The sequence below is a fragment of the Triticum dicoccoides genome, chromosome 7A (assembly GCF_002162155.2).
Source record: "Triticum dicoccoides isolate Atlit2015 ecotype Zavitan chromosome 7A, WEW_v2.0, whole genome shotgun sequence".
NCBI lineage: Eukaryota > Viridiplantae > Streptophyta > Magnoliopsida > Poales > Poaceae > Triticum > Triticum dicoccoides.
Genome location: NC_041392.1, coordinates 224,632,158 through 224,658,765, shown reverse-complemented (window position 1 = coordinate 224,658,765; position 26,608 = coordinate 224,632,158). Strand labels below are relative to the sequence as shown.

At 46.0% G+C, this 26,608-nt stretch overlaps 1 protein-coding gene across 1 annotated transcript in view; it reads right to left on the bottom strand.

Moving 5' to 3' along the window:
• Positions 1-18,339: 18,339 nt before the first annotated feature.
• Positions 18,340-26,608, bottom strand: part of LOC119333406 (wiskott-Aldrich syndrome protein homolog 1-like) — a 119,262-nt gene continuing 110,993 nt past the window's right edge. Inside the window, exons 2-3 of the mRNA XM_037606309.1 lie at positions 19,167-19,480; positions 18,340-19,091 (exon numbers count right to left, since the gene is read on the bottom strand). Coding sequence (XP_037462206.1) covers positions 18,654-19,091; positions 19,167-19,480 — 752 coding nt within the window. The 3' untranslated portion in view covers positions 18,340-18,653. The remainder of the gene's footprint in view (positions 19,092-19,166; positions 19,481-26,608) is intronic.

The following is a 26,608-nucleotide window of genomic DNA, read 5'->3' as shown; positions in this document are numbered from 1 at the left end:
ATCGTTCTGATTCGAACGCAAGTTGTAGGTACGGATCAAATCCATCATCTCAAGAACGCGCTCCAAAAATTGATCTGGCTTCAAACTGCCAGATTGAAGTGTATGCCACAGCGTCCGACGCAACTTTAACTTTTCTTCAATTCTTCTTCGTCTGATCAACCACGAGCTTCTCGATCCCTGAAGAGATCCCTTCAAGAACTCAACACCACCGTGCGCGAGCCCCACGGTGGGCGCCAACTGTCGTGGAATTGTCACGGCAGATGTCCTTAGTGTCAGGACTTAGTCGCGAGGCCAACGCATCTATGTGGTATCTTGAGAGGGGTTGAGCGGGAGAAGAGACGCGATGTTTTACCCAGGTTCGGCCCCTCACGATGGAGGTAAAAGCCTACATCCTACTTCATTGATATTGATGATGATGATCACGGTTACATGGGTGCTCTAACTCGAGAGCTATAGACTTGTTTGTCTAACCCTAATCTGTCTAACTTGTGGAACTTTTTCCCCTTTAGGGAGCCCTGCCCCTCCTTATATATGTTGAAGGGGCGGTTTACATGACTAGTCCTAGTTGGATTAGGATTACTCTATTACAAGTGGAGTCCTAGTCTTGCTTCCTTTGTAGGAGAATATTCCTTGTGCTTTCCTCATAAACCGGCCCACCACTAACATGAACCGGCCTTCTGGGCCTTGGGCCTTGTCATCCGTCTGACCCGCCCGCTGGGTAACCAGTGTGTCATAATGTTCCGACGGGTTGCTTGTAAACCGCCAGGTCAGGGCGGGTCACCAGTGAATCGCCAAGTGTTAGCCGGGTCTCAAGTAAACCGCCAAGTCTGGCTGGGTCATACAGCGGGGTATATCCCTGACAGCGACTGAAAAACAAGTTGAAGTCATCATGATTGCCCATTTGGTCCCGATAAGACGCTCCATAAGCGCGAAAATTGAATCGGAGGTGTTCTCAACTCCTTCTCTACTCAAACCCTGAACCATTCGGGGGCTAATGATGAAGCTATGTACCTAGGGTAGGGTCATAGGTCTGACCTAGACACCCTCCCCTAGGACACCATCTTAAAACCATAAGCATTCAGGGGATAGCACCATCCACTCCACTATGAGGCATTCCACTCGGAAGATTCAAAGTCACTCGACCACAACAATTATCACTCGACGGACAGAAGACCTAAAGTCACTCTGCGCGACAACGGTCAGACGTTTACTTCGTAGACTTAATAGGCATTTATGTCTCTTAATTTCTAGCGTTACCAGTAACGCTCCCCTCTTGATGTACCTTAAACCCCTTGTAACGTGGGCTAGCTGGGGTCCTGGCGCATTCTATACAAGCCACCCCCTCCACTAGCACAAGGGTTCGCACCCCCTGTAACACACACACACACACACACACACACACGCATAATCCAGTCGACCGCCTTCGGGCACCGAGACGTAGGGATATTACTTGCTCCGCGAAGGTCCTGAACTCGTAAAACTCGTGTGTACAACTTCGCCATAGCTAGGATCTTGCCTCTTCATACCTACCCCCCATTCTACTGTCAGTCTTAGATCCACGACATGTCCTGACTATCAGGGAGGATAAGGAGGCACTTCCTTGCGTGCGAAGATGTAGTTGGTGGGTCCTAGCAGTCAGGGGGCGAATCATTTTTTTGCCCATAATATGGACGCACTTCCTTGCGTGCGAAGATGTAGCTAGTCGGTCCCAGCAGTCAGGGGAGAAACATTTTTTCATGAAATATGGCGGCCCATCCGATGGGTCCCTGCTGTTAGGTGGAGGAATAATCATTTTCCGCGTAATAAGGAGGCACTTCCTTGCTGCAGCCACGGGCCCAGCTGTTAGCCTCTCCATGTACAGTACTCTTCCGATAGAAGTCATTCCTTGACCACATTGACCACGCCGCGCTGGGAGCACCAAGGCAGTGGACGACGGCGAGGCCTAGGAAGGGGATGATACGGAGCCGGGGAAGACGCGACAGTGGATGCCCATGCGGAGAGGAATACGAGGGTTCACTGGTTCGGCTACGATGTGAGGCTGCCGTCACCGTAGGGCCTGGCTAGCGGCGGGAGTAGTAGGGGGCGGTGAGGCTTCCGCGGCAGCACAGCCAACCATGGGAGGCAAGAGCATGCGGTGGATTGGACGGCTGGAGCAAGAAAATCAGAGGTTGAAGAAGGAGGACGACCGTTGGATGTTAACAATCCAACGGTCACTACTGATAGAATCATTTGTTGACTAAGTTGACAAAGCCCTCCGTCCACGTCAACTTAGTAGGCCCACAAGTCAGCGTCCCACTATGGTGGGTCCCAGCTAGCAGGGGAGTATTCATTTTTTGTGCGTAATAAGGAGGCACTTCCTTGCGTGCGAAGATATAGCTGGTGGGTCCAAGCTGTCAGTGGGAGTATTCTTTCATTTTTGCGCAATAAGGAGGTACTTGCTTGTGTGCGACCATGGACCATGTGGGTCCCAACTGTCAGCCTCTCCATGTACATCCCTCTTCTGATGTTGTGGTTTGTTAACAACGTTGACCACGCCGTGCCGAGAACACCAGCGCGATGGACGACGACGAGACCCAGGAAGGGAATGACTTGGAGGCGGTGAAGCCACAACAATGGAGGGATGTGGGTGAGTAGAGGGATGGCTTGGCCAGCGGTGCGAGTAGTAGGGGGCAGTGAGGCCTGCGCAGCAGCACAGCCGGCCAGGGGAGGCAGGAGCAGGCGGTCCCGCCGGCGCTGGATTTGGCGGATGTAGTAAGAAGATCAAAGATTGAAGAAACATGATGACCATTGGATTGAAATCATTTGTTGACGTATGTAATAAGTAAAAAATCTTGCATACGTGTCAACTTAATAGGCCCACAAGTCAGACCATTCCCTATTTTTAAATAATTTTTATATAGCTCATTGCAACTTCTTATGCAATTTATTGCAGTTCGTTTTTTGTTGGCCAGGGCCAGGGTTAAAAATTTAAACGAAATTTCGCATATTTCTGTGGGTTCCAAACTATTTTTAATACTGAAATGTCAAGCCAGATTTGAAGTACTTTGAAGATATATTTAAATTAGGTTAAAGCCCAGTGAAATTGGAATATGAAAATGTGAAAAAAATCAGAAATTATAATGTAATTGCTAATTTGTCATCTGTTTTTATATTTACAGCCCATTCCATATTACTTCCAAGTTTTGCAGGCTTCTTGAAAGAGTTGCAGCCCATCAGGGCATAGAAAAAGAAGTAGGCCTGTATTGGGTATTGTTCAGAAAAAAAAATGGGCTCATTTTCACAAAGAAAAAATAGCTGGGCTGGTCATATGGTGAACATAAAATATAAGCCTGGGCTAGATGGGCCACAACCCAGTTGAAACCCTGCTCCGTCTCAGCAATAACAAAAAAATACTGCTTGAGCAGCTACGTCCCAGGTGTCAGCCGTTCTTGTGTTGTTCCCTTGTCCATTGACTATATACGCTGACAATGTCGTGGGTCCGAGATGTCAGGAAACCACTAGGAGGAAGCATTTTCTTTTTCCATCCGCTGACATGGTGGGCCCCTACTGTCATCCTCTCCACGTACTTCTGCTGATTCCTGTTGTTTGTTGACCATGTTGACAATGCGAGAGCGCGGCGCCGCGGCGAGCGCACCAAATCGCGTGAAGGATGATGACGAGTCCTCGGACGCCGGCGTTAACGATTTAGGAGATGGTGGGGCGGCTATGCGTGCGCTGAGGCATAGCCAGCCGTGGGAGGCGGAAGCAGGCAGACCCGCCGGCGCTGGTTTGGTTTTGGCGGCTGGAGGAAGATAGGATTGAAGAAACACGACAGACTGTAAAAGCAACAAGACTACTTAACAACCTCAATTGAAACCAGCAGGGGCACTTAACAACCATAGCTGAACGCAGTATGAGTACTTATACAGGTTCAACCATACAAAGCACACCTCGAAAAGTGCTGCTTTGCCTACAGTTAACCAAGGGTGAGGCCACCAAGCCCCGGGACAAGGCCCAGGCGCCACCCCGCGCATCCACAACCTTCTGAAAGCAGCTTCATCTCGCAATGTGGTCAATAAACAGGATATTTGCTTTAGAGCCATGGAAAAGCAGGAACATAATCTTCTGTCCTATACTCCAAGATGGACAGGTCTTCATTATTTGAGACCACCCATGAATATGTATCTTTTCACCTCCAAGGGGAATGGAGTAGGTCGACATAAACATCATGTTGTGGCCAAGCAGAAGTCTGACCCGACCATGGTCAGGCATCTGTATAGGAACAATAGAAATGGGCAGTTTTTGTTTCAAGAAGATCACAACTGTAAAACTGTGTATAAGCAAGAGTTCATGAACAACATATATAACAGAAAACAACTCATACCACAAGTTTCTCGACACATTGGACCTGTTCAACGAGTGCAGCAGGGGCACACATATCCCACGTGGCCTTCCACCATTCAAACGCCCCACAAGGACCTCAGGACGATCAATAAAGTGTAGGAACTTGTGGATGTCGTCCCAGTCAACTTTAGTGCCATCAATAACAGTCGAGTTCTTATAGAATAACAAACGAGTAGCCTGCTTAACTCTGAAAAAACCTACACGTGCCTCCAATTATAAGAAAATATTAGTAAGAAGTAGCATCTTCGTGAGAGATTCATTGATACTTCTAAAGTTAAATTGTGATTAGTTAGACAGAATAGGTTGATTAAGAAGTAATCGAGGCAACAAACAAGAACCAGATACAAAACTAACATGGATGAACAATTGGAACGACGTCGGGGTGGAAGATCGCAGTGAAGATGAGATCAGGTTATGCTATTTCCATCAACATTCGCGTGGAAACTTTCAGTCTGTAACACTTGAGAAAGTTTATCCAAGTTCGGCCATAAAACGCAGAGATCTTCTTGGTTCATGAACCCAACGCGGAACTTATATCCATGGCTTGTCTTCACTGTGACCATTAAACTGGTGTATTCAGTTATGGCAAGGCCGAGCATCTTGAGTACATGTGTTCTGGCAGAGCAAGGAATGCATTGCAGGAAAAATAATATGAGAACACAATGTATTCCCTATCCAAATCTAGAAATAATTTCCTTCTTCACGTCAGTGTTGACTATGGTACCAGTACCTTTTATCCAAATATAGCAATCCAAATTTCCAAATTAGTCGACAACATGGTCAAAAAAACCCCACCCTCCCGGATAGAAAAGAGGATTCTAGGAACATACTGTGCGCGTTTTAAAATCCTGTGTTAGGATGAGAAGGAATAAGTGTGGCGTCTCATCAAGGGCGCAGAAACCTGTAGGGTCCTCGCACTTTGGGCACTGCAAATGAAACTCACTAGATTCAATAGGAAGAAAAATGCATCAACGGCGGTGGCTGCCATCCTAGGATTACCCGCGACCAAGGGACTTGGAATTATCGGGGATGGATGAAGAATTCGTACCTGGTTCTCCATGAGAAAACCCTATGCAATCGCCAAGAGGGGGTTTTCTATGAACAAGCCGACGAGGGAGAAGGGGATTCAGGCCGAGTGAAATATTTCAGCTTCGTCCATACAACTTACTACTAAAGCTGGAAAGGTGGGTTTTTTTGTGATTTGACGGCTCATTGGGCATTACTGCGGTGCTACGACCGAGGTGTGTCTACCATGCAGTTGTGCACTCTAATTTGGTGCATATGGCACGTGGACCCCATTGCTGGATGCCCCACATATCAGTGAAAGGAAGTAGAAAGACAGGAGTAACTAGTTACACATAAATATATTTTTGACAGAGAGATACTCCCTATGTAAAGAAATATAAAAATCTTTTATGTCACAACTTTATACATAAGAAAAATCAAGGGGAATATATATAACATGTATAATTATAAAAAATAGAGTTTTTTTTAACACAGTATAGATGAGTTGGTGTGCCTGCCATCCTGCAATATAGGTTGTCCGATTTATATCTGACGGATAGGAAGGAAACTATGGAAATTTTGCAAAAAGGTACCCACACACCTCTCCACATTTGCAAATAAGGCCTTCCCTCGGTCATCCTTTTCTCTCACAAGATAAAATACTCATACAAATGCATCTTGATGTTACGTACAATGCACAGACATTATGAGGGTTCAGCTGAGAATATAATACTCACACACGCTCACGGTTCTGGACTTTGGGCCACAGGACGGTGGGCATGCATGTTTGGATAAAGCACAACATCTATTAGAATGAAATTGAACGCCAGTTCCTAACCAGCAATCAGAGTTGCAATTCTATCAATGATATACCATGTGATAAATAATACTGTTGTACTACTTATACACAAAGGACACTTGTTTCACCATGCCAGATTATTACATCAAAATCTCTCGGAGGATATATCAGTTCGGCAATTGCGTGCTGCCACTGAAGATTTTCAAAGTTGATTTGGACCAGCTCTTCTTGCCGAGAAAGTTCGATTTTGACATCATCCCCTACCACAAGATATGATTTAGATTTGAACCTTGACCATCCTTTAGCATCAATCATCATGCGGCCATCCTTTGTACTTACGGTATATTGAGCAGGTTCATTCACACCAAGTCTGCACATCGTAAGAGAAACTTGGCCACGGTAGCCCGGATTGTTGAACGACTTCCTCGTTGCTCTAGGAATTCTATATTTGCAAACAAGAAGACATACACAAAAAGTTAGATCAACACGGTGAATCATGTGAAACAACATGGAAAGAAAAAAGAATGAAGCACTTGGGCGGCCAATGCTTACCAAGAAGGTGGACATGTCGGTTTATGTAAGGACTTTGGTATGTGAAATGCGAACTGCAGCCCAGTCAGTTGCTGGTGCAACTGCTGGTTCCGTTGCCGCTGCATGGGCTGGAGCAGATGCAAGTGAAAGTGTTGGTGCAGGTGTCGAAGCCATTGCTGGTGCCTGTGCCGGTGCGACTGGTAGTGCCGCTGCTGCTGCCGGAGATGGTGCTCCTTGTAGAGCTGGTGCCGGTGTCGGAGCATGTGCCGGTGTCGATGCCCTAGTTATCCTCCGATAGATCAGCCTGATCCGCTGACGCGGTCGGTGCACAATCCTCAGCTGGATCAGACTGAGCTGCTGCTGTCAGCGCTAGAGCAGGTGCCGTCGGAGAAGGTGTCGGTGCTTGATCTGTTGCTGAAGGTGGTACCGATGTGCGAGACAACGGCGATCGTGTCTGGTCTGCTATGATCAAATTTCTAACTTGAGTAGGCTCCGTGACCGTGATCCAGTCTTTTTCTTCATTTCTTTTAAACATGAGAAGGACTAATTGTGGCGTGTTTGTTAAACCAAACTGCAGTTCATCATAGGGATTCAGCTTGTACTCAGACAACAGACTGATCCAATTGTTTCCAGTAATATAAGTGATGGATAGTGCCTTAGTTACTGACACGACGTAAGAAGCGAAACCTGCAAAATTAACCATCTTAGAGCAAACCAAATGGTTTATTCTATGATGAATGCCACATGGCAAAACCTGCATCGTAAAATTAGAGCAAAAGAAAGAAAACATGACATTAAATCAATAAGATTTAGACAGTAAATCAATAAGATTTACTTGATGTGACACGAGTAAATCCTTACCAGGAAATCACTATGTTGAAGTACTAAACAGAAGATTGATCGTCCAACTACGCATGGCATGCAGGCCCCTCGCCTACTCCCACAAGCAGGACAGTCCAAAGGTCGTGACAAATTGTATGGACCGAACATCCATGGGACTAGAAATCCTGGTGGGTGCGATAAACCCTACAATGCATACAGATAATGGAGTGTAACCATAATTCATAAACCGTCCTCACAAAAAAGATGATTTGGATACTTAAAAATATACAGACTGAATTGAGTGGACATACATTAACATAGACTGTTCTCAGGACTCACCACACACCAAAAGCGGCAGTACTAAACAATACAGGGTTCACAAACACAAATCAAGTACTGAACAATAGTACTTACTACAGACAAGCAAACTTGCACTAATTAAACTCTGCATACTTTCTTGCCACCAACCTACGGGATGAACCCCGCATAATTGACTAGGCCATGGACTTCGTGAGAGATGTATACCTGCACCATCACCATCTCGTCAACCTTGGAGAACCTAACAGAGTGGTATTTCCACTCATAAACATGACGATGAAGACATGCCACATCAGTTTTGCCGACAAGCTTTACAAGAACCACACCCTTCGTAATCAAAGGCACAACCAGGAAATTGTTGTGGTCAAGTACGGCCTCGAGAACACGCTTGCAACAATGCTACAGGAAAACACTAGTTCGGGACATGTGGCGACAAGGACACAACAACTGTATAGTTTAGCAGTAGAACTCATCCTCAGGTCTTCCAGTTCACACGGCGTGACTTTGAGAACTTCATCTCCACCGCAGACCTGGTTCTAATTCAAACAGAAACCAAATATTTTATTACTACCTCCGTTTAGAAATATAAGATGATTTCTGATATTTTACTCCATATATGACTACATACACACACATAAATTAGTGAACAAAGACACTAAAACATGTCTTCAAAGGCATGAGAGCAGAGGGATTACTTGCAATATCCATAACACAAGTTACTAAGGCAAATATACCCTCTTTGAAGGTAGCATTGATGTTCATAAAGTAGTTGAAAGTAATCTATAATAAATCAGTGTCAACCTCTCGCATGTTTTGGTCAAAAGAGGAATTTAGAACCGTCATTTGGCACACAAAAATCACATGCAAGATCACCTAGAAAGTTGTACTACTAGTACTAGTACTGCGTGTTACATGAAAAAACACGATCAAGATCGAGAAAAAGATCGTCAAGAAGAGATGTTACCTGGACTTGCTCAATGAGGGATCCCAGAGAGGGGGGCTTGGACAGGGCGACGGCTTTGAGCTTGTCTGTGGTAGTCTCGGTGGGGTGCTTGCGCTTATTTGTACCATGAGCCTCGATGGTTTTGGCCAGACCCATAGACATCACTTCGGCCGGTGCTCCAGCATCCATCAAGAAACTGTCAAATAGAAATAGAAGAAAAGAAACCATAATCACCAACCCAAAAGAAGAACAGAGAGGGAGTTATAGGATCAGTCTCGGGGTTGCAAGACCGGGCCTTGGCCAGAATCAGCACCATTGATGTGCTCACCTTTCCTTCTTTGGGAGAGAAGAACAATGGCAGAAGCAGGTCGGGGTTTTCTTGAAGAAATGAGGAACAAGATGAGGGAGAAGCGAGTGGGGGTTTTCTTCAAGAGAGGAAGCTGAGAGAGAAGAGTGAAATGATGGTTGCTTTGTCCGTCCAACTTACTGCTGGAAAGGAGGGTGTTTTGTGATTAGACGGCTCATTGGGCATTACTGCGGTGCTTCGATCGTGGTAGTCTACCGTGCAGTTGGACACTCTACTACGGAGTAATTTAGTGCATGGCTAGTGGACCCCGATGCTGGCCGTCCCACACGTCAGCGAAAGTGAGTAGCAAGGTTCCCGATGACCGTCGAGGAGGATCCGCACGGTAGAGCGTGTCCACTATTTTCTTGAAAAAATTTATTACAACAAGCGTTTCCACTCTTACTACAGAGGAGTGCGAAACACGACAGCCACTTGAACATACACAGTGCTCCTACTACTAGGCATGTGTAGTGGTTCATACGTCAGTACTATATAATTTTGTTGCTAGTGTAGTATGATATGACGATAACAAATGATGTTGTGCGCATGTCAACTATATGAACAGTAATGTAACATAGCACCGCTTTTTTGACTGTCCGGTCGAGAATGAACAATGAGATCAATGTTAAGAGAACTAGGTCTACAACGCACAGAGAGTATGGTGCTACAGTACTCCATGAAACATGAACCATATGAAGCACAAATCAGTGTTAGGCAGGGTTTATGAAGGGTGCAGGGGATGGGAGCAAAAGTTCCCTTCTGGGCCCACTTTTGGGTGTTTGGCAGAGTGCATGAAGGGTGCATGAGTCGAAACTAGTAGGTTAACACAAATACACAAAGAGGGAACAGCTATATTGAGATGAGAATGCAACCAAACACACCCACACGCTTTGTGCTAGAGTGACTGATCTGCACCGTATGAGTTTGATCCAATGGTCATGTTGCGCCGAGACATGGACATGCCCATGCAGAGGACGCCTAAACACCACCGAAGTCCCTCTAGTTCTCGAGGCGCACAACGTTGGTGATGCAGGGTGCAACCGCCCACAAAGCCCGCTCCCGGTCGACGGGAGCCAACTCGTCAAAGACGACGTCCAATGGCATGGATGGATTCCGGTGACGGAGCCCTAAGAGGATTCGCCCGGCAACAGCAATGACAACCCGCGACCCCTCCTTGTCCGGCTCCGCCCCCACCATCACGCGGAGACGACTCAGCTCATCGCAAATATAGGTGAAGAAGGAGACCAGGTCAGGTAGCCATAGCTCATTGAAGTTGATGGGTTGGTCGAACGGGTTTAGCCCGACGGCCGACATGGTCACGCTGGCACGACGGTAGGCATCATGCAGCCACAACACGTGCGTCGCAATTTGGTCCACCAAGTCGCTAAGGCGATCCTGGACCTTGTCATGACCGGCCTGCTCGCGCTCCAGCCGGCTCCCCTGACGGCCTATCGCATCTCCCGCTTTCTGCAGAAACACCGCCGATGCCTCGAGCATCTTTGTGGTGGACGCCTGCTGCTTTTGAAGCTCCGTGAACTCCCGCACATAATGGAGGAGCATGGAACTCCTCTCCTCCTTGAGATCACGGAGCTCCACGTCCTTGGCCCTGAGCTCCGTATCCTTGGCCTGGAGCTCCTGTGTCAGGCGCCTGACCTCAGACTCCGTGTTCTGCTACGCCTCCATTGCACCAGTTAGAAGCAATGGGGAGAGGAAGCAAAGGGGGTGAAACGGTCGAAAGGCAATGCAATCTATGGGAAGGCAGAGGGAGCCAGCTGAGGAGCGGGGTAAATCTTTTGGTTTTCACCATGGGAAAACACCAGTCAACGACTTTTCACATCAAGGAGCAGTGGGTTTTACAGGCGGAGTCATCGTGACTAATTGCTGTCGTGTCTGCTCCCGTCAATCAAAAAATTAAAAATATTGCCGCGCCTGCCGCACCCAAACACCAGAGCAATGCCGCAGTGGATATTTAAATTTACCTGCTGGCAAGGAGATAAAAAAGGGGTGAAAAACAAATGTGGCGGCGGCCTAGCTAATCGGTCGCACTAGCCCAACTAGCTAGCCATCATGCTTCACTGATGTACTCGGCGGGAAAGGTGGTCTTTCGTGATTTAACGACTCGTTTACTTGCTTCGGCGCTACAACTGAGGAGGACCCAGAAAATGCGCGGTAGGGCGTCCCACGTCTCGGCAAGGAAGAATATATGCGTGCACCACCCGGGAGGACCCCGAAACCATGCAGTAGGGTGTGCCACATCTCGGCGCGGAGGAAAAATGTGCGTGTAAAAATATACTATATCAAACATACTACCTATGGTACGACCTCGGGACCCAGCCAGTCGGTCAAAAACACCCCACGAGCCACACAACTTCATCATGCTAACGTGGCACGAAGGATAGGTGCGGTTAGCTCCGTCTCGACCAGCCACAACGTCTCTTATTCTAGGCGATTCTTCTATTTCCAAGCTTTTTTTAGTTATAATAACACCACGGCAAGCTAGCGCCGCTCTTCGTGTGTGCCCGTGCGTCTAAGAGCAAGTATAATAAGGTGACGTAAGCGGGCTGTAAGGATTTAAGTACTATATCTTTGCTGACTTGGAAGAGAGAGAAGAGGAGAGAGAAGAGAAGCGGGTTGTAGAATTTTTTTGTGAGGAAAGAGTGAATATATTAGCTAGCAATAGAGATACAATCGGTGTTCATAGCTATGGCAATTTTCTGAGGGAAATTTCTTAGCAAACTGCAGTTTTCACCTGCTCTCTACCTAGCTGTGCTAAGCCATGGCTCACAGAGTTTGCTTCATGACTGATTTTGACGATCGAGACATCTCTTTCCTGAAGAAGTTCACGAATATTTTTGGCACGCGATGTATAGCGCGAAATGTTGGGGATGGAGGATTGCACCAGCGTAACAGCTTCAGCACAGTCCGTCTCCACGGACACCGGAAGTGGAGACCACCGTAGGGCAAGGGCCAGGCCCTCCTCCATCGCAGCAAGTGTTGCGTCCACAACGTCACTGCATCTAAAGAGGTACCCGCATGCAACGAAGATCAAGGATCCAACACTGTCATATTCTCCTGTGCGAGAAAACATCAGGTGCTCTCGCAACTTGGATGCTATGGTGATACGAGCTTCGAGGTCATTTGATCTGAGATCCAATGGCATCTGAGAAGTATTTGTGCTTGTAAGCAGTGGCCGAACTCTTTGGGGGCTTTTTTTGCAAAAAACATTCAAACCACCGAGGAGTTGTTGGATCACAAATCCAACGGCTCCGAAGAGCTTGTATCACCAAAGCATCTAAGGTGTGGTAGCACATGATATTCTTACATACAGGAGATTATGAGGTCCTCCTTCATCTTAGAGCTACGGTGATACGAGCTTTGAGGTCATTGGATATGGGATCCAAGGGCATCTGAGTAGTTTTTGTACAAATTGTGTTCAATTCTCAAACTCATTAAGGTTTCCTGTAAAAATATTAAGATATCCTATGAGCTGCTATATCTCAGATCTACAAGCTCGAAGCAACTCGTATCAGCATGTAGGATCTAAGGTGTGGTGGCACATTATATTCTCCCGGGGAGGAGGGGGGTGCACAACCAATCGGTGTTTGGGAGGGTGGGGACAAATATAATCTAAACAATCCTAAACAGAGCTTCACAATTTTATCTAAGGTCGAGGGGTTAACCCCCGACAATCTACATAGCTCCGCCTAAACACAACATTTGCATGTACTCCCTCCGGTCCTTTTTAGTTCGCATATAAGGTTTATCTAAAGTCAAACCTCGTAAACTTTGACCAAATTTATAGAGAAAAATACCATCATTCAGAATGTGAAAATCAACAACATTAGATGCGTCAAGACTTTAGTTTTCATAGTGCATAAATTTAGTATTGTAGATATTAATATTTTTTCATATAAATATTGTCAAACTTTATGAAGCTTGACTTCAGACAATTCTTATACGCGGAGTAAAAAGGACGGGAGGGAGTATGTAGTACTAGACTTAATATTCATGTTTTAGTTTCCTGTTCATTTTAAATATTGATTTGAGGACCATGCATGTCTTACATTTTACTCCCTCCATTCCTAAATATTAGTCTTTTTAGAGATTTCAAATGAATTGCCACATACGGATGTATATATAGACATATTTTAGAGTGTAGATTCACTCATTTTGCTCCGTATATAGCCACTTGTTGAAATCTCTAAAAGACAAATATTTAGGAACAGAAAGAGTATTTTTGAATTTGTGTCATACATGCATGGTTTGGAAAAATATATGCACTATACTTATTGGATTGTTGTTGTGTTCGTGTGTGTGTGTGGTCATATGTTTGATACATACAAAGTTTTCTCACCACCATACCGTTCATCTTCTAAATTTGAATTTGCAATGAAAAACTTACTAGGGATACCATGAAATGTGAAATCCACATTAAGATCACTATATCACAAACTCACTCTAATTCAAGAACTTCTCATCAAACAATTACCACATTGAGATTACTATTTGCAAGGAAAATACGGACATTGTAATACACATAGATTCGTTCGGCAATTTAAAAGATTCCTTTCGTATTCTCGAATGGTAGGACCCAATGGCGTACCAGCCAGACCCTGGCTCGTGTTGATCCTAAAAAACCAGGCTTGTGTCCTTCTGGTGGCATGTGTGGTACACACATTAGCCAACCCCAACCAGTCAAGCCTCCGCGTTTCGAGTCAAAATATCTGGCGGCCAGAATTCCAGCCCTAGGAAATTCTCCTCATGTCCCCGGTCCATAATGACTACCGATGAACAATGGAGGGATGCTTTAGTAACTAGACAACATTACCTACAGTGCCAAGCATGGTTCAATTCCCTCGGTCACCGCTACCCAAGGTCACCCGTCAACTCCATTGCCTAGTACTAATAGGAGTACTACACTAGGATGAGCACATAATTGAGCCCGTTAGTTCGTGCCTAGTACTTGAGTTAATATATCAGTCAATGCACTGGTACGGAGGGATTATCCTTTTACTCTACATATATAACTTGTCTGAAGTCTAACTAAGCAAAATGTTTGACCAAATCCTTTCTTAAGAAATACAACATGAAAGATGTATCGCTTGAAAATTTATTGCATGATGCAGGTTATGATATTGTTTCGAATCCTGGATTTTAAATTTCAAAAAAATCCAAAAGTGACTGGAAATTCATGAAACTGAGCATGGTCACGTGATATGGCACAAATATTCCTACGTAATTCTTTTCTTCAATTTGAGACAAGCTGCTTATGAGAAGTTGCACAAATGAAGAGCCAAGGTATTTTTGAACAAAGACCTGTCACGTTAAGGCGAATGCTTTCACTATTGAAACCATGGGCGTTTACGTGCCGCCACGATTCCTGCTTCTCATCGGCAGGTGCCGTCCAAGCAAGTGTGTGAGTCGACAGGAGGCGTGCGAGTAGACCACTGCATCGGCTGACCGGGAGGCGTGCGAGCAGACCGTTGCGCAGGCTCATTGGGAGGCGACCCCTTTGACCAGGCTCCGCCACCCACCTTCGTCCCAACTGCTCCCACTTTTAATGTCGCCGGCGCCGCATTTTAAAATCAACCCCGCACTACCCGATATCGCTACAATCTTCTCTCTTCCTCTCCGATTCTCCTGTCGTCTACCTCCAACCAGCCTGACATAACCGTACGTCATGACGCATCACGATGGTCTGCCCTTAGTCTTCCAGTTTCCTGAGGAAGACACCCAACCGAAGTCTCAAGAACATAAGGCGCTTTGGGACGAGCTTGAATCGGCCTTGCGGGAAGACGCCGCACCTATTGCCGCTCCCGTTCCGGCTCCCGTCGCCCCGACTGCGCCAACGCCCATCCCCGTGTCATTGATGGGCTAGGAGCTGCACATTGTCACCGAGCTTGATGCCACGGGGTTTCACGAGGTCCCCGCCGACTTTCACGCGCCCGTGCACCTGCCGGCGCATGCGCCGGCATGTGCACCGATGCACATGCCCATTCACCTGCCAGCGCATGAGCCGACACGTGCACCGATGTGCGCGCCCGTGCCCGTGCACCTGCCAGCGCATGCGCCTGCGCATGCACTGATGTGCGCGCCCCTGCCAGTGCCCGTGCACAGGAATGTCTCCGTCGCGCCATTGCCCGTGCCTGTCCCCGCGCGGGTGCCAGTGCCCCCCTCAGCGGCAGGGATGGCCGCCGTCGACCGGTTCCTTGCACCAATGCAAGTCGCCTCCTCCCGCCGGTTGACTCGCTCCAAGAGATCGAAGTCCACAACATTGTGGCATTCCTTGAAGCTAGGGCCAACGTCCAGGAGTACGCCAACAACGGCACAAGACGTCGCCGTCGCCGTCGGTCAGTGACCCGACGACACATAGAGCATGACAGAGGAGCCGCTTCCCACCACCAGACGCCCCCATCGCCGCCGCGTAATCTAAATTTTCCATGAAAAACGTTCGGATTGCCATGCATAAAATCCGAACGTTTATCATTTTTGTTTATTTTAGATCAGTCGTCGTATGAATGTAAAGTCGAAGTTAGGCTGAATGAAATCTATGGTTTGATCGATTGAATGTTCTGCTAGAGCCGTATCAAATTAAATATGAAACGTCATCAAGCCACATGTATTCCTTCTCATCCAACGACCTATACTGCTTCAATGTTGAGCGCTCAACCCGTTTAGCGTGCAGTTAATTTCATGCCAAAAATAGTGCTAATCACATAATAACACGCAAATAATATCCTACTTAATATCCGCATGCACTTAATATATTTCCAAATTAACGTGCATTGCATATACACATTGACTAGTACTATTAGTATGTGAAACGGGTCCCATAACTTGTGAACGCGTCCAGATATGGTCAACGGCAACATCGTGTAACACCCACAATGCGACTATATCTCCCACGTGTCGGGGAACGACTTAGAGGCATAGTCGCATGGTAGTTTTGTCGCAAGAGGGGTAATCTTCACACAATCCCATGTACTGAATAAGAAAGGGATAAAGAGTTGGCTTACAATCGCCACTTCACACAAATACAAGTTAAACATACATCATCCAGAATACAATCAAGGTCCGACTACGGAACCAAAATAAAAGAAGAAAACCCCAAATGCTAGATCCCCGATCATCCCAACTGGGCACCACTACTGATCAACACTGAACGAAACAAAACAATGATTCAAGATCTTCATCAAGCTCCCACTTGAGCTGGGTTGCGTCATCTGCACTGGTATCATCGGCACCTGCAACCGTTTGGAAGTATCTGTGAGTCATGAGGACTCAACAATCTCACACCCGCGAGATAAAGACTATTTAAGCTTATGGGTAGGAAAGGGGTAGTGAGGTGGAGCTGCAGCAAGGACTAAGCATATATGGTGGCTAACTTACGCAAAGGAGAGAGAGAAGAGAAGCAATGCACGGTCGAGAAAACTATAAGTGATTAAGAAATGATCCTGAAACTACTTACGTTCAAACGTAACACAAGAACCGTGTCCACTTCCCGGACTCCGCCGAAAAGAGACCATCACGTCTACACACGCGGTTGATTCATTTTAATTAAGTTAAGTGTCAAGTTCTCTACAACCGGATATTAACAAATTCCCATCTGCCACATAACCGCGGGCACGGCTTTCAAAAGTTCAAACCCTGCAGGGGTGTCCCAACTTAGCCCATCACAAGCTCTCACGGTCAACAAAGGATATTCCTTCTCCCGGGAAGACCCGATCAGTCTCGGAATCCCGGTTACAAGACATTTCGACAATGGTAAAACAAGACCAGCAAGACCGCCCGATGTGCCGACATCCCGATAGGAGCTGCACATATCTCGTTCTCAGGGCAACACCGGATGAGCACTCCGTACAACTAAAATGAGCCCTCAAGTTTCCCTGAGGTGGCGCTGCAAAGGACTCTAGTTCAGACCAACACTTAGAGAAGCACTGGCCGGGGGGGTTAAAATAAAGATGACCCTCGGGAGCGCGACTCCCAAGGGAAAAGTAGTTTGTTAGGAAAATGTAAAACCAAGGTTGAGCCTTGTTGGAGGAGTTTTATTCAAAGCGAACTGTCAAGGGGTTCTCATAACACCCAACCGTGTAAGGAACGCACAATCAAGGAACATAACGCCGGTATGACGGAAACTAGGGCGGCAAGAGTGGAAGAAAACACCAGGCATAAGGCCGAGCCTTCCACCCTTTACCAAGTATATAGATGCATTAATTAAATAATAGATATTGTGATATCCCAACGAATCCATGTTCCAACATGGAACCAACTTCAGCTTCACCTACAACTAGCAACGCTATAAGAGGGGCTGAGCAAAATCGGTAACATGGTTTTCTAGGAAAAGGTGGGTTAGAGGCTTGACATGGCAATATAGGAGGCATGATATAGCAAGTGGTAGGTAGCGCGACATAGCAATAGAGCGAACAACTAGCAAGCAAAGATAGAAGTGATTTCGAGGGTATGGTCATCTTGCCTGAGATCCCGCAAGGAAGAAGAACGAGTCCATGAAGAAGACAAACGGACGTAGTCGAACGAATCCTCACAACTCCGGAATGAAATCGAAGCTAACGAGAGAGGCAACCCGGAAAGAAGCAAGCAACAAAGTAAACAACCCTCACATGAACATGGCATGATGCACAACCAAGTATGATGCACGTCCGATTTAAAGAAGCATGTCATGGAAAAGTGCACAAGCAAAACTACAAGTTAAGTGGAGCTCAATATGCAATGATTTGCATATTGACGGAACACCACATGGCTTATTTAGTTCTCTCCCATTTATGTATGCAATAATATTAAATGTTGGTTAGCATGACAAGAGGTGAAGCATATAAAAACTACCTATCTAGGCAAGTTTAAATGAGGCCGGATATAACAAACAACATATCCGGAAAATCCCCATGTGCAATATTTGAATTTGGTACTGTTCTTCCCTAAACACAATTTTAGAGTTATTAAACATGCAAAGTAAAGCCACCAAGTTAAACTAGGCATTTTTCTACCCCATTTACATATAAAGTTTATTTAAAACCGAGCTACGGTTATTTAGTTATGAAATAAATCATTTCAACATGGCATTTAAGCAAATTAATGCAAACAGAAGTTTAAACATTTTAAACATGTATGAAAGTAGCATATTATGAAACTAGACAAAATTCTAAACATTTTTCATATAAAGTTTGTTTAAAACCGATGCACGGTTGTAGAGTTATTAAATGCATGTACATGAGGGGCTTTACTGCAAAACTGACATTCTTTGGATAAATAGGAAAAACGTTCTATGGAAAAAAGACATGAAACGGGCCGTATCTGTTGGCCCAACAGCATAGAGGTCTGAAGGGGGGGTCTCTCCATGGGCTTGGCCCAGATCTGTGGAGGAGGCGGCCTGGCAGGGCACGCCGGGCCTTGGTGCTTGGTGCTTGTCCATGCAGGCACTGGAATGGGTCAACGCAGGGGGCGGTGTTCTGTCGCTCGAAGCAGAGGCGAGGCAAAAGGCAGGGGCGAGTTCAACACGGCAGCGATGGGGCTCCGGCAAGCGACGGGGAGGCCTGCGGGAGGTGGGACGAGCCGGACATCGTGGACTCCGTCGAAGGGCGCGGTGGGTGGAGCCCTTGGGAAACGGACGAGCTCCTAGGAGACGACGATGGCAAGGTCGCCGGAGGCCTGGGTCGGAGCGGAGGAGAGACCGGAGAAGCTCCGTGGCGGCGAGCTTCTGAGGGACGCGGCTGGGACGAGCGGGCGCTCGCTGGATGCGTCGTCCTCTTCGTGCAGTACAAGAAAGGGGAGGCCAACGGGGTCCTGGATGGCGACGCGGTGTCTGGACGGCGAGGTAGGAGACGGGAAGGAGAGGGCACACGGCGTTCTCCGGTGAGGTTCCGAAGGGCGGCGACGAGGACAAACGGTGGTCGTGGTGTGGTGCTCCTTGAGCTGCTCCCATGGCCATCCTGCACGCGATTGAGAGAGGGCACTAAGAGGAGAGTGGGGCAGGGGAAAAAGAAGGAGCAGGGGCGCAAGACGACCTGCGAGAGGCGGCACCGCTTGCTGATCTTCGGGTGGAACCTCCGGCCATGACGAGCGCAGGCGGCGAGGAAGGTGAGGGCGAGCGAGGCTGAGGAAGGAGGAGGCGCGTGGCAGAAGAGCTTGTGGATGAGCTGCTCGCTGGGGTGAGGTCTTGGCTTCGAGCAGCTTGGGGCTGCCGGGATTTGTGTGGCGCAGAAAACACAAGAGGCGGTTGGGGAGATTGGATTGGGAGAAGGTCGCTGGTTGGATCGATGGGAATCCCGAGGTGGGAGTTGGTGAAGTGGTGGCGGCGATGGGTGGATGGAACAGGGGCCTAAAATTTAGGGTTAGGGGGCTATATATAGCATGTAGGTGAAAGGAGAGGGATTTGGATCATCGGATCGAAATCCGACGGACGACAATAAGTATGATAAGGAGTCCAATAAATAAAATGATGATAGTTTGGGGGTGTTTGGGGATGATCCGGATCCAACGGTGACGACTGCCCGGGTTAGGTTCGGGTAAATTTCGGACGTGCACACGAGGGGGGTCGGTGGGTTGGTTTAGTGTGGGAGTGGGATGAGATGAGAGGGGAAGGAGTGCAGCCCGGCAACCATTTCCGAAGACCGGAAACGTCCGACGATAGACCGACTATAATGCCTCTATAGTTAACTGTTGGGGTGTCAAACGGACTCCGAACGCGATGAAACTTGGTAGGCGGCCTACCTACAACATAACAACACCGCATGCCAACTTTCAACCCATTCTGAGAACATCTTCCGGCCACTTATAAAATAATATTTCGGAGGTGCCGCGGGCGCGTTCAAGTATGTCTGGGCTCAGCACGGACAACGGAAGGAACTGGGAGACCCGGACGAATGCAAGTTTCAAAAACATGCAGATGCAATGCGGATGATGACATGGAAAGATGCAACACGCAAGCGAATGACAAGGCAACAACATCGAATAACTGGAAGACACCTGGGGCATCGGTCTCGGGGCGTTACAACACTCCACCACTACGAGAGGATCTCGTCCCGAGATCTAGGATGGCACCGGAGAGAAACGGAAGAGGAAGAGGTAAAACAAAGTTGCTTCTTTGACAAACGAGTGAAACCAATGAACCTTGACAGGATAAACAATTGGAAAGAAGAATACAACGGAGATGAACAAAGTTGAAAACACTCCGTTAGAAAAGAAGAACAATGAACATTACTAGAACCTTGTAGGTTGAAAGACATAAGAAAAGGGTTACAAAGGACAAAAAGTACATGCAAGCACTCCGGTTGAAACAAGATGTACAAGGAACGATAAAAATCAATTACGACAACACTCCGGTTAAATGGATAAGCATGAAGAGAACATGGTCCTCACAATCCGAGATGATGAGTGAAGAGAGCAACATCACTATGCCTCCGGAAGAAATGAAAGAATGGAATGGAATGAACGGAGGGAAACAAGATCTTGAGCAAACATGCTTACAACAAAAGCTAGAACGGAGTTGTTGGATTATCAACAATGAAAGGATAAGCTTGATGTGGGCTTATGGAAGACATCTCAAAATTATGAGGTGACAACCTGCCACTCACAGTAAAAAGATTTGATTGAGAGCTAGAAAAGATAGAAAGCTTCTTCCACCGGGGTGATAAGAAAACTTGGATCATAGGTAATCATCACAAAGAGCAACAATCCCAATGGAAGGCTTTAGGTGAAATCTATACCAAGATAACTCCAAGGAAGAAAGTGATGGGTTTAAGTATCTCATTCCTGACAACTTGTCAATCGTGAAGCATGAAGGAAACTGTCAAAATGACATAACACCACCTCAAAAGATAAAAGTAGGAAGAATTGCACTTCGGAATGCAATATGAAGAATGCTTGAACTCCTCAAAATAAGACATGCGTTGAACACCATGTTTATTTGAGAGTGTAGCTTGGCGGATCTTAGCTTCGAGAGAAAACTTGAAGAACAATTGAAAAATGAAAAGAATCCTTGACGGACCACCATGTTGAGCCTCCATGAAGAGCTCTGGATAGGAAAAGATAACATAAAAGAATTGAAGGTTTGAAGCGAACAAGATTGAAGCCTTGCAATGATTAGATGGATCTTTGTGATGATGAGAGCTTGGAACTCCGGGAAAAGAAAAGATGAAACAATTGAAATCAACAATTTTGATGAACCTCCGGAATAAGGAATTAATCATTTGGATGAAACAAGAATAAGAATTACGTTATGCGTATCCTTCACCAATTTAAATTGATGACAAGCAACGGATTTGGCATACTACTTATTCTCGTAGAAAGGATTAAGAGAGATATAGCGCAAACTTGAGAAGGTCTTCAAGGAACCACCTGTAGGACTGAAACAACAGATAAATTAATATGATGAAGAAGGAAGAGAAATCTTGAACGAACCACCGTAAGAATTGAAAATGAAAGTAGCAAAGGCACAATTCACGGGAATAATTGGAAAACGGAAGAAGATACTTGATGGGATTTAGATACATGAGAACAAATAGATCCCGAGTTGATTAGAGAATACTTGAATGATCCACCTGTAAGATTTGGAGAACGAGAGCTGAAAGATGGAATGAATAATTCTGAGATGATGGGCTCCGAAGAATCATACTGAAAAGACTCTTGAATTACTCCGTATGGGTGGAAAGAATTCTCACAATCGAAAGTAATTATGAGAGGATGGCATCAATCTAGAATCACGAATCTTTGAGAGAACGGATAAGATTTGGAGGAAAACTCTTCTTCGGTCTTCAAAATTCGAGAATGACGACGAGAAACACTACCATGAATTATTGAGATACTCCGGGAGAATGAATAATGAAGAAGTTGAGCTAACGATGAAAATAATTTGAAAGATCTTGGTGAAAGACATTTGACTGATGACAATTCATTCTTACGTCAAACTTGGAAAAGAATTTGAGAGTAACTCCGGGAAAATAAGATGAGTCAGGTAAGATCCTGGGAAAAGACCTGTGGGTTAGGGCCCACTCAAGAGAAAAATCATTGGAATGATTTAAAAGAGAGGTTGCGCCGGTTGAATTAAATGGCTTGAATGAGATAACAACCTCGAAATAACTTGAACAAATCGAGAATGGAAACACGGAGCTTCCGAGATATGTTCAACATTCAGAATACAAAAATAGCAAGAGGTGGACGATTAACAGGTGCATCGGCATGAGAAAACATTTGAAACGAGGAAAGGAATACGATCAACACTGAAAGCTTGAGTTGGATCCACCGAAGAAGAAAGAGAACGAAGAATGATGAACTTGAAGCTCCGTTAGTATCTTCCTGAGAATCACTGGATAAGAACATTGACGGAAAATAATGGAGAGACTTCCCATCAATAAAAGGATACTTGATTAAGAAATCCAAGTCCTTGAAGAAAAAGGCTGGGAGGGTGGGTAAAACAAAGGCAACTTGGAGACGGATGAAACAAATACCGTTGAGAAAAAAACTTAGAATTGAACTTGCGGATGTCGAAAATGCTTGGATCCACTTGAAGAGGAGCACACCGGTTGAAAAGGATTGACATGACAATGTTGATTATCACGAAGGATTAGCATCCACATCCAAATGTGAGAACACCGCTTAGGAAAAGGTATGGATTCAACACTTGACTTCGAAGCAACTCGAATACCACAACTGAAAAAAGCAAAACAAAGGATTGGCTTGCAGAATAAGCAGGAAACAAAAATATGATAGATCCCATATCGTATCATGTGTCTGTTGGAAAGATATTCTAGGAGCTACTGGAATTCCCACTTATAAACTCCCGAAACTTTCTGGTTATGTAATCAGGTGTTGGGGATACAGGGGAAGCATAATATCTCACCCAAACTAACAATACCTATATCCAGCTGTATCCCATCCTTCAACACATAACCAAGAAACCTTCGGAAATCATTTACCTCAACCTTCGAAAAGCATCCGTTATACGATTTATGGCAATACACCTGAACTCCAGCCCCAGTACTGGGTGGCGTCGAGGTTATCTCACCAACAACTGCATAAAAGAGATTTTCGATGTCGGTGAAACTCAGGTATTCCAGAACTGCAACGATAAAATTATGACGACAACACCTCGGAGCTCAACTCCCTAGGACACTGCCACAACCCCTAAATGTCAGGAGGCACCAAGAACAATGTTCTCGTCACAAGACTATCAAAACGATTCCAAGATACCCACGTGATCCTAATTTTTTTTGTGAAATTTGAGGAGAGGAGAGTCAAAACTCTACGTCAGGAGGCCTCACCAGAGCGACGAAGGGACTGAGGAGTAAAAATAATTGTACTCTCCGATATATATAATCCTAAGACTCAAAACATTTTGTTCTAGACTCAACAACATCAGCGATTCGATCAAGCAGGGGGCTCCTAAGTCGGGGAAGGCTCTGATACCAACTTGTAACACCCACCATGCGGCTATATCTCCCACGTGTCGGGGCACGACTTAGAGGCATAGCCGCATGGTAGTTTTGTCGCAAGAGGGGTAATCTTCACACAATCCCATGTACTGAATAAGAAAGGGATAAAGAGTTGGCTTACAATCGCCACTTCACACAAATACAAGTTAAACATACATCATCCAGAATACAATCAAGGTCCGACTACGGAACCAAAATAAAAGAAGAAAACCCCAAATGCTTGATCCCCGATCGTCCCAACTGGGCACCACTACTGATCAACAGGGAACGAAACAAAACAATGATTCAATATCTTCATCGAGCTCCCACTTGAGCTGGGTTGCGTCATCTGCACTGGTATTATGGGCACCTACAACTGTTTGGAAGTATCTATGAGTCACGAGGACTCAGCAATCTCACACCCGCGAGATCAAGACTATTTAAGCTTATGGGAAGGGAAGGGGTAGTGAGGTGGAGCTGCAGCAAGCACTAGGCATATATGGTGGCTAACTTATGCGAAGGAGAGCGAGAAGAGAAGCAATGCACGATCGAGAAAACTATAAGTGATCAAGAAGTGATCCTGAAACTACTTACGTTCAAACATAACACAAGAACCGTGTCCACTTCCCGGACTCCGCCGAAAAGAGACCATCACGGCTACACACACGGTTGATTCATTTTAATTAAGTCAAGTGTCAAGTTCTCTACAACCGGATATTAACAAATTCCCATCTGCCACATAACCGCGGGCACGGCTTTCGAAAGTTCAAACCCTGCAGGGGTGTCCCAACTTAGCCCATCACAAGCTCACACGGTCAACGAAGGATATTCCTTCTCCCGGGAAGGCCCGATTAGTCTCGGAATCCCGGTTACAAGACATTTGGACAATGGTAAAACAAGACCAGCAAGACCGCCTGATGTGCCGACATCCCGATAGGAGCTGCACATATCTCGTTCTCGGGGCAACACCAGATGAGCACTCCGTACAACTAAAACCATCCCTCAAGTTTCCCTAAGGTGGCACTGCAAAGGATGGTTTTAGTTGTACGGAGTGCTCATCCGGTGTTGCCCTGAGAACGAGATATGTGCAGCTCCTATCGGGATGTCAGCACATCAGGCGATCTTGCTGGTCTTGTTTTACCATTGTCCAAATGTCTTGTAACCGGGATTCCGAGACTAATCGGGTCTTCCCGGGAGAAGGAATATCCTTCGTTGACCGTGTGAGCTTGTGATGGGCTAAGTTGGGACACCCTTGCAGGGTTTGAACTTTCGAAAGCTGTGCCCGCGGTTATGTGGCAGATGGGAATTTGTTAATATCCGGTTGTAGAGAACTTGACACTTAACTTAATTAAAATGAATCAACCGTGTGTGTAGCCGTGATGGTCTCTTTTCGGCGGAGTCCGGGAAGTGGACACGGTTCTTGTGTTATGTTTGAACGTAAGTAGTTTCAGGATCACTTCTTGATCACTTATAGTTTTCTCGACCATGCATTGCTTCTCTTCTCGCTCTCCTTCGCATAAGTTAGCCACCATATATGCCTAGTGCTTGCTGCAGCTCCACCTCACTACCCCTTCCCTTCCCATAAGCTTAAATAGTCTTGATCTCGCGGGTGTGAGATTGCTGAGTCCTCGTGACTCACAGATACTTCCAAACAGTTGTAGGTGCCAATAATACCAGTGCAGATGACGCAACCCAGCTCAAGTGGGAGCTCGATGAAGATATTGAATCGTTGTTTTGTTTCGTTCCCTGATGATCAGTAGTGGTGCCCAGTTGGGGTGATCGGGACCGTGTCGCATGTTGGGTTTATCTTTCATTTTGGCGCCGTAGTCGGGCCATGAGTGTTTTAATGTTGTAATGCTATTTGTGTACTTTGATTGACGTGGCCAGTGTAAGCCAACTATGTATCTCCCCTTTTATTATCTATATTACATGGGATGTTGTGAAGATTGCCTAACTTGCGACATTGCTTTCAATGCGGTTATGTCTCTAAGTCGTGCCTCGACACGTGGGAGCTATAGTCGCATCGAGGGCGTTATAAGTTGGTAATCAGAGCCTTCCCCGACCTTAGGAGCCCCATTGCTTGATTGTCTTTAGCGGACGAGTTGTGTCTAGAAAAATGTTTTGAGTCATTTAGGAATTATATATCGGAGAGTTTAGGAATTCTTTTTACTTCCCAGTCTCCTCATCGCTCTGGTAAGGCATCCTGACGTAGAGTTTTAACTCTTCTCTTCTCAAATTTCACTAAAAAAATTAGGATCACGCGGGTATCTTGGAATCGTTCTGATGGTTTTGTGACGAGAACATTGTTCTTGGTGCCTCCTGTCTTTAGGGGTTGTCGCAGTGTCCCAGGGAGTTGAGCTCTGAGGTGTTGTCGTCACAATTTTATCGTTGCAGTTCTGGAATACCTGAGTTGAGTACGCCGACATCGAAAATCTCTTTTATGCAGTTCGTTGGTGAGATAACCTCGACGCCACCCAGTACTGGGGCGGGAGTTCGGGAGTATCGCCATAACTTGTATAACGGATGCTTTTCGAAGGTTGAGGTAGATGGTTTCCGAAGTTTTTCTCGGTTATGTGTTGAAGGATAGATACAACTGGATGTAGGATTTGCTAGATTTGGGCGAGATATTATGCTTCCCCTGTATCCCCAACACCTGATTGCATAACCGGAAAGGTTCGGGAGTTTCATAGGTGGGAATTCTTGTAGCTCTAGTTCTTCTTCCACGGATATTTGGTTTGAGATTGGGATTTCTTACCGAGTATTCGTTCTTGATCCGTACCTTGTTGATTTATTTATCTACCTAAATTCTAAGTGGCTTCTCAATTTATGGATATGTGACCATTTCAAGAGGAATGCATTTGTTCTTATGTTCGGATGTGAAGAGTTTATGTTGCAATTTTCATTCCGTTGGATTCATCTTCATTTTATCTGTCAATGTGCTAACGGTGGTCAACCTCTTCAGGATGGCTCCCGCTAAGAGCACCAATCAGAATCAGAATCAAGATCCGCCACCACCTCCTCCTCCTCCGGAGGCATGG